This window comes from Xenopus laevis, chromosome 1S (assembly GCF_017654675.1).
Source record: "Xenopus laevis strain J_2021 chromosome 1S, Xenopus_laevis_v10.1, whole genome shotgun sequence".
Lineage (NCBI taxonomy): Eukaryota > Metazoa > Chordata > Amphibia > Anura > Pipidae > Xenopus > Xenopus laevis.
In genome coordinates this window covers 71,706,437-71,719,519 of record NC_054372.1, presented here as the reverse complement: position 1 = coordinate 71,719,519, position 13,083 = coordinate 71,706,437, and the positions used below count along the sequence as shown (strand labels likewise).

At 35.2% G+C, this 13,083-nt stretch overlaps 1 protein-coding gene across 1 annotated transcript in view; it reads right to left on the bottom strand.

The window, feature by feature from the left end:
• The window catches only part of fras1.S (Fraser extracellular matrix complex subunit 1 S homeolog), a gene marked incomplete at its 5' end in the record, with an annotated part of 329,350 nt that overhangs the window by 152,815 nt on the left and 163,452 nt on the right, over window positions 1-13,083 (bottom strand). The window contains 3 exons of the mRNA XM_041578095.1: window positions 731-871; window positions 9,187-9,360; window positions 11,199-11,339. Coding sequence (XP_041434029.1) covers window positions 731-871; window positions 9,187-9,360; window positions 11,199-11,339 — 456 coding nt within the window. The remainder of the gene's footprint in view (window positions 1-730; window positions 872-9,186; window positions 9,361-11,198; window positions 11,340-13,083) is intronic.

Here is a 13,083-nt window from a genome sequence, read left to right as displayed (position 1 = left end):
TTTAATTGGGTGAAGTATTGAAGTCGAAGTTTTTTTAAAGAGACAGTACTTCGATTATTGAATGGTCGAATATTCAAACGATTTTTACTTCAAATCGAAGTAAATTCAAAGTCGTAGTATCCTATTCAATGGTCGAAGTATTCAAAAAATTACTTCGAATTTCGATTTTTTTTTTTACTTAAAAAATTCCCTCGAATTCACTTCAACCCTTCATAAATCTGCCCCTAAGTCTACTAGATAATCATTTAAACATAAAAATAAACATTAAAAAGGCAGTTTTTTCCTCCGTAAGGATTAATTATACAGTATCTTTGAACTAGGTGTTGTTTTAATATAACAGTGAAAAGGGAAATCATTTTTTGCATTTGCATTATTTGGATAAAATAGTGTGTATAGAAGTTAGCCTTGCTGTAATTTGTAGTTTTCTCAAAAAGGTTTCTGGAAATGTTTCTGGATAGCGGATCCCATATCTGTGCAGCGTTTCTCTTATGGGTTTGATTGTGAGAAAACATTATCTACGTATCTATATTAATATGCTACCATAGTCTGCATGTTTTAATCCAGTTGATTTGGCTGTACACAGCCAAATACTGACAGGTTAACTGGCGTACAATGAAAATGGACCTAATAAGTTTGTGTGTGCAACAAAGACATGAGAGTATATGGTGAGAGTCTCAATTCAAATGATTATATTATATAATACTATAATATGACTTCCAGGACTACTTACTGTAGCAAGTTGACTCCTTGTTGTAATATCCATCAGGGCATCTTTGCAAACAGACTCCTCTGTGTAGCACATATTGTGAGGGACAGGATGTACAGTTCTTATTATCTCCACCAGAGCAACTTTTACAGGAAAGGTGGCATTCTTAAAAAGAAAACAAAGGCTTATTAGGTCATCTTCTCAAGCATATATACCTTTTTATCTTTGCCTTAAAAGATATATCTTCTCTTCCTGAACAGCACCTACAATATAAATATATATATATATATATATATATATATATATATATATATGTATATATATATATATACCTTTTTATCTTAGCCTTAAAAGAGATATCTTCTCTTCCTGAACAGCACCTACAATATAAATATATATGTATATATATATTATACATATATATTATTATACATATATATATGTATATATGTATATATATATATATACACACAGGTACGTTATCCATAATTCAGGACCTGGGGGTTTCAGGGTAAGGGATATTTCTTATTTGGATACAATTTAGGTCTCTTTAAAAAGATAACAATCTGTAAACTATAAACTATGGATAATTAGTGAATAGGCTTAACTGAATCCCCTGCCAATACTGCTATTTACCAATATACTTTTGGGATCCTGGAATTTATGCAGTGGGACTGACAGGGAATCAAACCCATGTGTGTATCTTACGGATGTTGAAACTAGTGTATCAGACATATCTCCTGTATCCGTAACATTTATTGCTCACCTGTTAATCTTAATATACTGCTGTAAACTTCTGAAGTTTGAACAAAACCAGTGACCCTTCTTGACTCAACAGTCATGTTTATTGTTATATTTTGATTCAAACTATATTTTTGTATCTTTAAAAAAAATTAAAAACATTGAGTCCACTGCACTGGAAACATACCCACTCCTAAGGGACTCTTCTTATAACATTAAGAATAGCTTGAAAATACCTGATGATAATACAAGATAATACCTAGTGCCCCCAATTCCTAATCTCACTTTACCTCTATCCATACTTACCCTTTTCTGGTTGTAGTTTGTAATCTGTTACTGATGTCTGTCATTTATATATTCATGCATTATCCTTGACTAACATCTAACATGACATCTCCATATTTGTGTTACATGTAAATATTTCATATAAGAATACAATTAAAATATTTATATATTATCAATGTCAATTTAATCAATCGGTAAGCTATTTATAGTTGCACTGTCCCCAGTTACACTGATCTGTATCCTTTAATTAGAAAATTAAAGCACTTTTCAGTCAAGAGCCATTAAACTGAACATTTTTTATTATCGATATGGACTGATATAATTTGCTTAAAAGGGCTTGAGTAATTGCATGATCTTTCTTTCAACAACTTTAGCAAACCCTTTATTATAAACATGCCCCTGTTTTTTTCTTAAAGTGTAAGCCCTAAATCCTTCACACAAAGGATAGTATAGCATTGTAACTAGAGATTGCAATCACAGGTTGCATGTCAGAGCATGTTACCTTGGCCTACAATTCTAGCAAACATTTGAAATCATCTTCATAATACAGTGATGCCTTTTTCACAACCACTTCTCAATAATTCTATTAAAAATATTGCTACATAAATTAGTATGGCTCTGCATTGATAATAATTGAAATAATCACATTTTATAGTTAAGGAATAATGTGCTCTTATTGTAAAATATAGGGATAACCGAATAAGTGAAGGGTATTATAACATTATAATGTTTTTGGTATATCATACTAGCAAACATATCAGCCATTGGGAAATGTGATGCTACATCTTTAAAATAAATGAATTCAATTTTTTTAAAAGCACCCCCGCTTACAAAATAGTAGTGAGTAGTTCTTCAATGCAAATAAGGCTACAATGTCAGAGGTAGGTGGACCTGTACCCTGCAATATTGCTGAAAACCTTGGGAATTCTTAAGAGAAAACATAGATGTCACCATAGATCAGAGCCTGCGTGGTTAGAAGGAGGCACCTGTGCATGACATGGAATGTCAGAGGAACTTATGCTACTAGTTAGTACAAATATGTAACATTAACAATTATTTCCTGCCCAGTTGAGAAATCATTATCATATGGCAATCATCTATTCAATTATACAAACAAACTTTATAATACAAACAAAATATTTGGAAATATAAGTGGTAGTTTTTGTGCAGGCATACACAGATGTGTGCTTATACACAATTCAATGATTTTAATGCATTTACTGAAATTCAATGAGCCATTCAGGGTGTTATTATCTTGGCTCATCTAACATTACAGCACACAACGTGTTTGTCATCATCTTATTTCCATCCTATCATTTTTACTGTGCACCAACTGTGTGTTTTGTTAAGCTTGAGAAATTTGGGACAGTTGCTACTTTTTGCATTTATAAAACGGCTAGGCCATGAACTCAGCTGAACAACATTTATCAAAGACTATCTGGCAAGGGGAACTACAGGAAATAGTTCAATATCTAATTCAGCAACAAAGCAAGAAAAGCACTATACGGATGAATTGGCTTTCTATAGACTGCAAGGCTCTTCTGCAAATAGTAATATGGATTCTCTATTATTTTACTTATATGGGAAGACAAATGTTGGAACATGGCACAGACTTATGGATCATTGTAAATTCTGTGGATATAAATTCTCAGGATGCCTTTTTTCAAATCAAAACTTTGGAGCAGGTTCAAGTTTCGATATATATGTTTAATGGTTTGGAGTGGATTATAATAAAATAACGATGTTTAAAAGGAAGTCAGAGGAGTGTTTGGCAAGCTAGGGACCATTAAAATCTTATTGATGGTTGCTGCCAACCCATGGGCTTGTAGGGTCTTGTTAAAGTAAGAACTCTTATGGCATTGTGCCCTATCAATTGTGCTGGGGGTTTTAAAGTGGCTTTCTCTTGAAATTTCCTTTAACTTCAGAGGCAGATTAGAAAAGCTTGGATTAATGAGAACACATGGCTGCTCTAACATGCAAAGATCAAAAAAACATAGCACAAAGGAGGAAATCTGCTGACATGACCGTTTTCTTCCCTCTACAAACACTTTCAGTTTTATGTACATACAGTACAGCATGGGATAATGATGAATTTAACACTGAATCAAAATTAAATAATCAAATACCGCAGAGGGTTTAATTCTGTATAGGAGCAAACTTTAAAATCCATTTGTTTGGCACTAAAATTACAAATTGAAACATTATTTTTTACTTGCTTAAGAACAATTAAAGAAATAATTTGCTGGTCATTCCTGCCTCACCCTGTTTAGTCTAATCTGTATTTTATTGTACAAATTATGAGTTGTAATATAATGACTGAAATGATCTCACACTGAGACAGTCATTATGAGAACAAATTATTGCTTATTACATGGGTTCAGTAAGGCTGACTAATTAGATAAGATTTTTTTACAATTATATTTTTTTAATAAAATGGTGCTTTGATAACTTTCTAGTACCCAATAGAGATACTATTTATCAAGCTTTCTTTATGAGCAAAATATTTTAAATCCTGATTTTACTTTTAAAGGGTAATTATTCATTTGATATTCTGTATCGTACATCACCACCAGCAGACTCACAAAAAAAAAAAAAAATTCTGAGCATAAGTTTGGGATTTGTATTCTCTTCTACTGTTGATGTTCCATTCACTCACAGATATGAGACATCAGCAAATGCATTTTCTATTTGTATTATTTTAATGCAGTAAGAGCCCCCCGGTGAGATGGCATTGTCTTTATGGTAAAAACCAGTAATATTGTCTGAACAAATCTGGACATTTACCATATGTCTTCATTTAATCACTACCATTTCAGAACAGCATTATGTGCCACAACCAGAAAAAAATGCAGTTTAAAAGCAGGACCAGATTTCAACATTTTAAACATTGTTAATTTGAAATAACAAAATGTACTGATATCATCTCAGACTATGAATAATTTGCTTTTATTCTTGATGTTTGGTCTATCTCTCTGACCAGTGGGTAATAAATAAACAATGTTCTGCAGCAAAGTTCTTGTAATTTACATGTTACAAGATGCACAAGGGTAAGGAATTTAGGTAATGTTAGGTAATATTCACAAATACATTTATATAGACTGTTTTGCTTTGTTTTGCTGAGTAGAATAAAAACACAAGTGAATGATTCACTCAACATGCTGTTTTGAGGATATAGATCTGTATGCAACTGCATGTGCATCTAGGGGCACATTTACTTAGGGTCGAATATCGAGAGTAAATTAATTAATATCGAAGTCGAAGGATTTACCGCATTTCCTTCGTTCCTAAGAAGGATTTTAATACATCGATCGAATGATTTTGCTTCGATCAAAAAAAGCTAGGAAAGCCTATGGGGACCTTCCCCATAGGCTAACATTGATGCTCGGTAGGTTTTAGGTGGCAAAGTAGGTGGTCGAAGTTTTTTTAAAGAGACTATACTTCGACTAACGAATGGTCGAATAGTCGAAAGATTTTTAGTTTGAATCGTTCAATTCGAAGTAGCCAATTCGATGGTCGAAGTAGCCAAAAAAATACTTCGAAATTCAAAGTATTTTTTATTCTATTCCTTCACTCGAGCTAAGTAAATGTGCCCCTTAGTGTCATGGTTCAAGAATTACATGCACAATATTTTTATAGCTATAATGCCCTTTAGTGCTCCAGCTCTTGCGTCCACGAGTACATACAGTTGTGTTCAGAATAATAGCAGTGTGTTTTAAAAAAGTGAATATAGCTCAAAATCCTTATAATAGTTTTTATTTCCATACACACAAATGCATTTGGAACACTGCACCACAAAAATGGATAGGATTTGTGTTATTCCATTACAGAAAGTGAAGAAAAGGGAATATTAGGTTGTTCCAAAAAATAACAGTGTCTGTATTCTTCTTTACAAACTTAAACATTCACTGTATAAACTGAAAAATATTTCAAGATTTTACTTTCCTTTGAATCACTGAACTAATATTTATTTATATTACCAACTGCTGCACATCTGTGTTGCATGGAGTCGACTTCTGTTACCGGACACCTTTTACATTCCACAATTCTTATGCATTTCTTGATTTTGATGTCACCCCACAAGTTTTCTATAGGATTAAGGTCCAGGAATTGGGCTGGCCACTCTATAACGTCAGTCTTGCTGGTCTGGAACCAAGATGTTGCTTTTACTGGTGTGTTTGGGGTCATTGTCTTGTTGAAATATCCATTTCAAGGGCATTTCCTCTTCGGCCTAAGGCAACATGAACTCTTCAAGTATTTTGATTTATTGAAAGATCCCTGGTATGCGATAAATAGGCCCAAAATCATAGCATGGGAAACATCCCCATATCATGATGCTTGCACCACCATGCTTCACGGTCTTCACACTGTACTGTGACTTGAATTCACTGTTTGGGGGTCGTCTGACAAATTGGCTGCGACCCCTAGACCGAAAAAGAACAATCTTGCTTTCATCATTCCACAAAATGTTGCGCCATTTTTCTTTATGTCAGTCAATGTGTTCTTTGGCAAATTGTGACCTTTTCAGCACTTCTTTTTTCAACAATAGGACTTTGAGGGGCCTTCTTGCAGAAAGCTTAGCTTCACATAGGTGTCGTCTAATTGTAACAGCACTCACAGGTAACTTTAGACCTTCTTTGATCTTCCTGAAGCTGATCATTGGCTGAGTCCTTGCCATTTTGTCTTTTCTTATATCCATTCGAATGGTAGTTTTACTTTTTCTTCCACGTCTTTAAAGTTCAGGTTAGGGTTTCAGGTTTTGGTTGCCATTTTAAAGCATTTAAAAAGAATTATTTTAGCCGAGCAGCCTATAATTTTCTGCACTTCTTTGTATGTTTCCCCTCTCCATTCAACTTTTAAGTATGCTGTTCTTCTACTGCTGTTCTTCTGAACAATCGGACAATCCATTTCTGATAGAAATGCACTATAACCAGAATGCACCACATTTGCTGCCTTCCTTCCTTAAATAGGGCCATGATTGAAACCTGTTTTTTCACTATGAACTCCACACTGCTATTATTTGGAACAAGCTTCTATTAGTTTGAACACTGCTATTATTTTGAACAAGCCTCAATTAATGATTCAATTACACAGAATCAGCAGCATGCATGACTGTTGGGTCTGTTGCTTTTCTATTACTCTACTACACCTATACATTATATATTATTTGCCATGTAAAAATACAATTTCTACCAAAAACAGTGATTGATCAGGTTAGTGATGTCAGACTTTTATTATTCAGAACACAACTGTAAATGAGGCGAAAAAAGGGGAGACTGTAGGAGAAGCAAAATTTGGCCCTTAGACCAGCATAAACATTGTACCTGTGAGTGTTATGCAGTGCAAAGAGCATATTACATCTTGTTCCCTTTGTTCTTTTGCTTTGTAAGCACCTTGCACTTGCACCACTTGCACCTCTTTTATGACTTACAAGTAAAGATGTGTACATATCAAGGCCCATGGGCTACCCCATGAATTCCTCTGACATGCTGGGTGAAAGTTGTTCTATTCTAGAGCATCATTTACTGTCAGGCACAATTATTTCAAAATGGTCTGTTATGTAAACATGGCACTATTTTTGTACCTTGGTCCCTCCTCAGTAAATAATCCCTGTCACTTGAAATATGTGCAGTTCACTTGTGTTTACAAGTGTGTTTGAAGGAAACACAGACCCAGGATTCAGTGGATTTAGCAAATATAATCTAATTTCTACATTTCTAACCAAAATATAGGCATGGGATCTTTATACCTCCCAACTGTCCCGTTTTTCGCTGGACAGTCCTGATTTTGACAGCTAAACCCGCAGTCCTGGGTTGATACTGAAATGTTCAGAGTTTCTCTGTGATCTCCTGCACTGAACAGCCAGAAAAAGATACAATGTTTCTTAAACTTAATTGGCTTTGGCAGAGAGCCCAGAATACATGGCAAGTGCACTTAGATACTTTTGTAACAATTTAAGATAAGCAATGAAACAATTGTAACTATTTAAGATAAGCAATGAAACAATTGTAACAATTTAAGATAAGCAGGTCTCTTTGGGAAACTGAGACTTGCAGCTTAAAGGGCAATTCACCTTCATTAGCAAAACTGTAATAACACATAAAAACCACAGAAATGTGTTCAGACTTTCATAACCTGTCAACTTTTGTAAAAGTGAACCTGTCACCTAGACATAAAAAGCTGTACAATAAAAGTTCTTTTCATATTAAACATGAAATCAAAATAATTTTTTTAATTCAATAGTTGTAAACTCATTTAAAAATCTCAGCTGTCAATCAAATATTGCCTGCCCCTCCTCTATGCCTTAGGTATAGAGGCACGGCAGGCAATTTGTTTCACTTTCAATTTAGCACCTACTAGATGTCACTGCTCTCCCCACATTTCCCCCGCTCTCTTTACCATGTAATTGTGTAACCTGTGCATGGAGATGGACATCAGGTCCCCTATTCTGGTGCACAAACAAGATGATGCAAGGCTTGCCTTAAAGGGAAGCTGACACCAAAACAACTTCTTTTAAAAAAATGATTCTTCATTTGAAGTTACCTATATGTCATGCTGACTGTTTTCTCCTTAAAGCTTTCTTTCACTTAATAAACCCAGTTCTGCATCCGACTGTAGCCGACTGTGGCAGCCAGACTCGGAACTAGCACGGAACTAGCACATCTCTTAGCACTGAAGACTGCTCGCCGGGCCTTGATACATCACGCGGTGCACTGGGTAGACACTTTCCAAGATGGTGACCCCCTGTGACAAGTTTGGAATCCTGGATCATTGCTGCTATGGAGAAGCTGAAACTTTAGGCTGGTGCATTTTTAGACATTCATTTTTAGGGTTTAGTTCTCCTTTAAGAACTAAAACCTTAGATCCTGGTAAGAGTGCTTTGCCATCACTCATTCATGATGTACTAAATACTGTGGTTTTAATACAGCAAGGAGCATATTAGTCAGACTTGATGTAAACTTACTTTTGCTATTTACATTTATTTTCTCTTTGTAGTAGTTTCGATTTGCAAGGCACGCTAACATATTTTGTTGAGATGAGAGCAGATTCATCTGGCCAGACAAATCAGCTTTTACCTTTTATTTATAGGAAAAAAACTATTTTAGTTGAGTGTCCTGGCCAATGCTATTTATGCAATCCAGTCGTTAGCCATTAGACCTTGAGTTTAACTGCTCTGGCCTATAAAAGTTATAAGAGTGTAAAAGCATCTCCTATAAATACACATCATATACAAAGGACATGCAAATAACACAATTCCCATAAATAAGGGAAGCTTCAATTGAAACTACAGCCATTTACCGTGTATTTACTGTATATACTATCTATGTCTGCCCTATAAACCAGTGAAATGTGTTAAAAACATAGTGATTGCAAAAGCATTTGTGTCTTTAATGGAATATAAATGGAAGATGGATAATACAAATTCCAGAAGTACAGTAGCGCTGAATTAACCTTACCTTGACAGATGCCAACACTGTCCATATAGAAATTGAGATTGCAATGAGCCTGACATGTCCCATAAGGCTTTCTTCCATATTCTTGTACTGTCTGCAGCCCTTGCTCTGGCTTTATGCATTTTGTGCAATGTAAGTGTTCTGGGCCCAGGCAGGCACGACAAGATGGATGGCAGGCTAGAGATGCAAGATGTTTTAACATAATTTCAATGGAAAAACAAACACAAAAAGTATTAAAGCTAACCTATGTCACTGCAAGAAAAATTGTTAATACAAACAGCTTTCTTTGTTTTTTTTGTAAAGTGAATATAAGCCCTTTAGGCTCAAGGTGCTATACAAATTAGTCTGTGCTGATCTTTGACTGCCACAAATGGCTGCATAGGTATTTCACGAAGTTATTTATACAGAACACATTAACACTTTAATATTTTATAAACACTAAAATAACCCTCCACTTTTATTCCTTGTTAATTAACTTTGAAAACCATACATCTCCAGATGTATATGAAGCAAAAGCCATCACTAGCTTGAGTCTTCAAGGGCCCCTAGCAGAACTGATTGATTCTAATAATGAAAATGAAAAATAAGCATCAGAGCAGGTCAAAAGGGGGCACATCGCTAGTGCAATAGTGCTCTCTGCACTAGCGGAGCAGAATTTCTGGGTTAAAACCTGAAAAATATCACCTTGCCTCATGGCAGGAGCGGTGCTGCAAATGATTTTTATGGAAATTTATTAAGGATGTGCAGCCAAGGAGGCATAATTTGCCTATCCATAATCAAATGGTAAATAAAGAACATAAGATAAGAAAGCTCAGGGGAGTATTATTTGTCCTAGCTTGGTAACACTGGTATGATAAAGGTTTTAGGAAGTACAACATGAAATAATTAGATGTGTTTGCTTTAATGAATATTTTAACATGATGTTTATAAGTTTACTTGGTGCTGATCAGCACACCAAGGGGCCAAAATAGCTACATTAGCTGGAATCATGTTTACATTCATCTACTGTTCTGTCTAACTGTTTTGGATTTAGTTAGCATATAATCTTAGAGCACATGTTCATGGACCAGACTATATTTAACTGACAACATCATAGTGTAAAATGACCCTACCCGCTTACACCTGGGAATAAAGGGGACCTTGGTTGTGGTCACCCTGCTTCATATAGACTTATTAAGCACAGTTTATGAGAAAAGATGTAAATTGTACAGTATCACAAGTGTGTATCCATATCAGCAAAAATACTAAACTCTATTTAGCAAATTATTGTTGCTTTTGTATCATAACCTATGGAGCAGGAGTTCTTTTTATGTGTCATATTTGTAGTTAAGTTTGGATTGCTATGAAATATTGCAGTAGTGATGTGCAGGCCAACCAAGTTCAGGCTGATTTCCACACGACTTTTAGTGGCCATGAGGGGGGGGGGATGCAGGCTGAACCTTCCCATGTGCTCATCCCACGCTGTGAGCTTGCTGTGCCCCTTCTGTGACTTCACATTGGGGCAGGAGGGGGCCTATATATATGGAAGCTAGGGTCGTATGAAGGTAACAAACGTGCGGTTTAGGGTAGGGTGCAGGTTGACTTTTTGTCTACCTGCACATCACTATATTGCAACTATTTATTGCTGGAATTCGGTCAGGATTTTTTTTTTTTTAACATTGAGCATTGATGCAGTGATAATGTTAATTATGCACTTAAGTGTATTTCTGAAACATAAAGGGTCATATACGATCTCAAGTGCAGTGTGCAAAGTGCAAATATGGATGTTATTCAGCATGTTTTTACCTAATGCAGTATTTTCAAAATAATTCGATTGTAATTGTTACTACAAGGGGGTACTGCATAAGTTTTATATTTTGAATTATTTGATTTAACTGGACCCTATGGGAGATGGCATTCCCGTAATTTTGCTTTCTGTATAATGGGATCCTGAATAAGGGACCCCATATCTGCACTTTAAAATATACATATTTACAAACATATATAACTGTTATTAAAATGTATATATTTATTACCATAGCAGACACTTTTATCAGAAAAAAATCCTTCACCACAGTCAAGAAGGCACTGCCCTTTTAATAAGGCAAGAGGAGGCAAACAGGAAGTACATTGGTTGGCTAGTGGACCAAAACAGGATGCACACTCTCTGTGACAGGCTGGGGAAAAAAAGTAGAACATACCCTTTACTTTGGAAATTAAACATGGTTCATTGAGATCAAATAAAAATTCAAAAGAGAAAACACAGATAGAAGCCCCATGTGGACCATAACTAGTTTTAACTTAACAGTGCTTATTTTACTACTGAATTGATGCATCTTCGACAAGAGACAGAAACAAACATAAACAAGTATGCTGAATAATGAAATAGTTTTGCTTGATTAGCTATATATATATATATATATATATATATATACAGTATAATACACAAAAGCCATGAATATCTTGTAAATTATATCCTTATAAACGGTGACTAGTGATGTAATCAGTTATAAACGGTGAGTTCTGATGTCATTTCTGTCACATGACTCACTGAAACTTGTGTATTATAATAAATAAAGTACCCCCAGTTGCAAAATATGAGGATATTAGAAGTTACCTCGGAGTTCCATGACCTGTGTTAAAACACTCGGCCTTCGGCCTCGTGTTTTTATATGGTCATGAAACTCCTCGGTAACTTATAATATCCTTATATTTTACAAGAGGGGGTACTTTATTCACTATATATATATATATATATATATATATATATATATATATATATATATATAGTATTGCTGATTTTGTTAATAATATCCTTATATTTTACAAGAGGGGGTACTTTATTCACTATATATATATATTTATATATATATATATATATATATATATATATATATATATATATATATAGTATTGCTGATTTTGTTCTCAGTACAGTGGGAGAAACACGTTTACTTGCATTTTCATTTACTATTTCTTGATAGATTTGTTTTTTTTTATTGGGGACCAATATTACAAGGCACTACTAAATTTGCCTAGGTGCAGTATCCCAAAGCAAACAAAAGATGTTTGCTTTTCAACAGATGACCAATAAATGCCAGCTGCTGACTGGTTGCTATAGGTTACTGTAGCTGACCAAACTGAAAACAAGACTTTTATGACATAAAACTATTTGTGGGACATTCACTAAGATTTGTAGTTGCGCCAGGCGTAACTTCGCTGCACTTCGCCAGGTGTAGTTTCGCCAGCGCTTCGCAAATTCACTAAAATCCGAAGTTGCGCTCAGCGGTAGCGTAAGGTTGCGATCTTTTTCAGCCTATCACCCATAATATAGAAAAAACGCCAGCGTTTTTTGGGACTTAGAAAAAATTTCAACTTTTTTTGAAGAAATCCCTATGTACTCTATTGCGCTTCGCCTGGTCTGAGGTGGCGAAGGAAGTCTAGCGTAAAAGGTAGCGTTCAGAACAATGCACGCGTTAGTGAATTTGCGTAGTTGATTAAACAATAAATCTCATTTTTATCAGCTAAAGGAAGACATTCCTCTAGGTTAATAGTATCAGCTGATTGTGAGGCCTAGGTTAAAAATTCCCAATACAGGCTTTTAGCACTTAATCAAGCAATTTAATAAATTCCTAGCAGAACACCACATGGATTCTATGAGAAAGCATGCAGTGAATCTGGATTTCACAGTACTGACCTGTGTGAGGACACATTTCGCAGATATTAGTGCAGAAATGGGAAACTGCATTTTCACACCAATATCAGCTCAGTGTGTCTTTTCATGCCAATGTTGTGCCTGTATTTGCAGAGGAACAACTGAGGGGCCTCTCTGCCTGAGGGAAAAACCAGGCAAAGAGAAACTGAGCCTGCGTCTCATGTGCCCTCAGTCTCAGCCTTCGGTTTAAAGGAGTAGTTCACCTT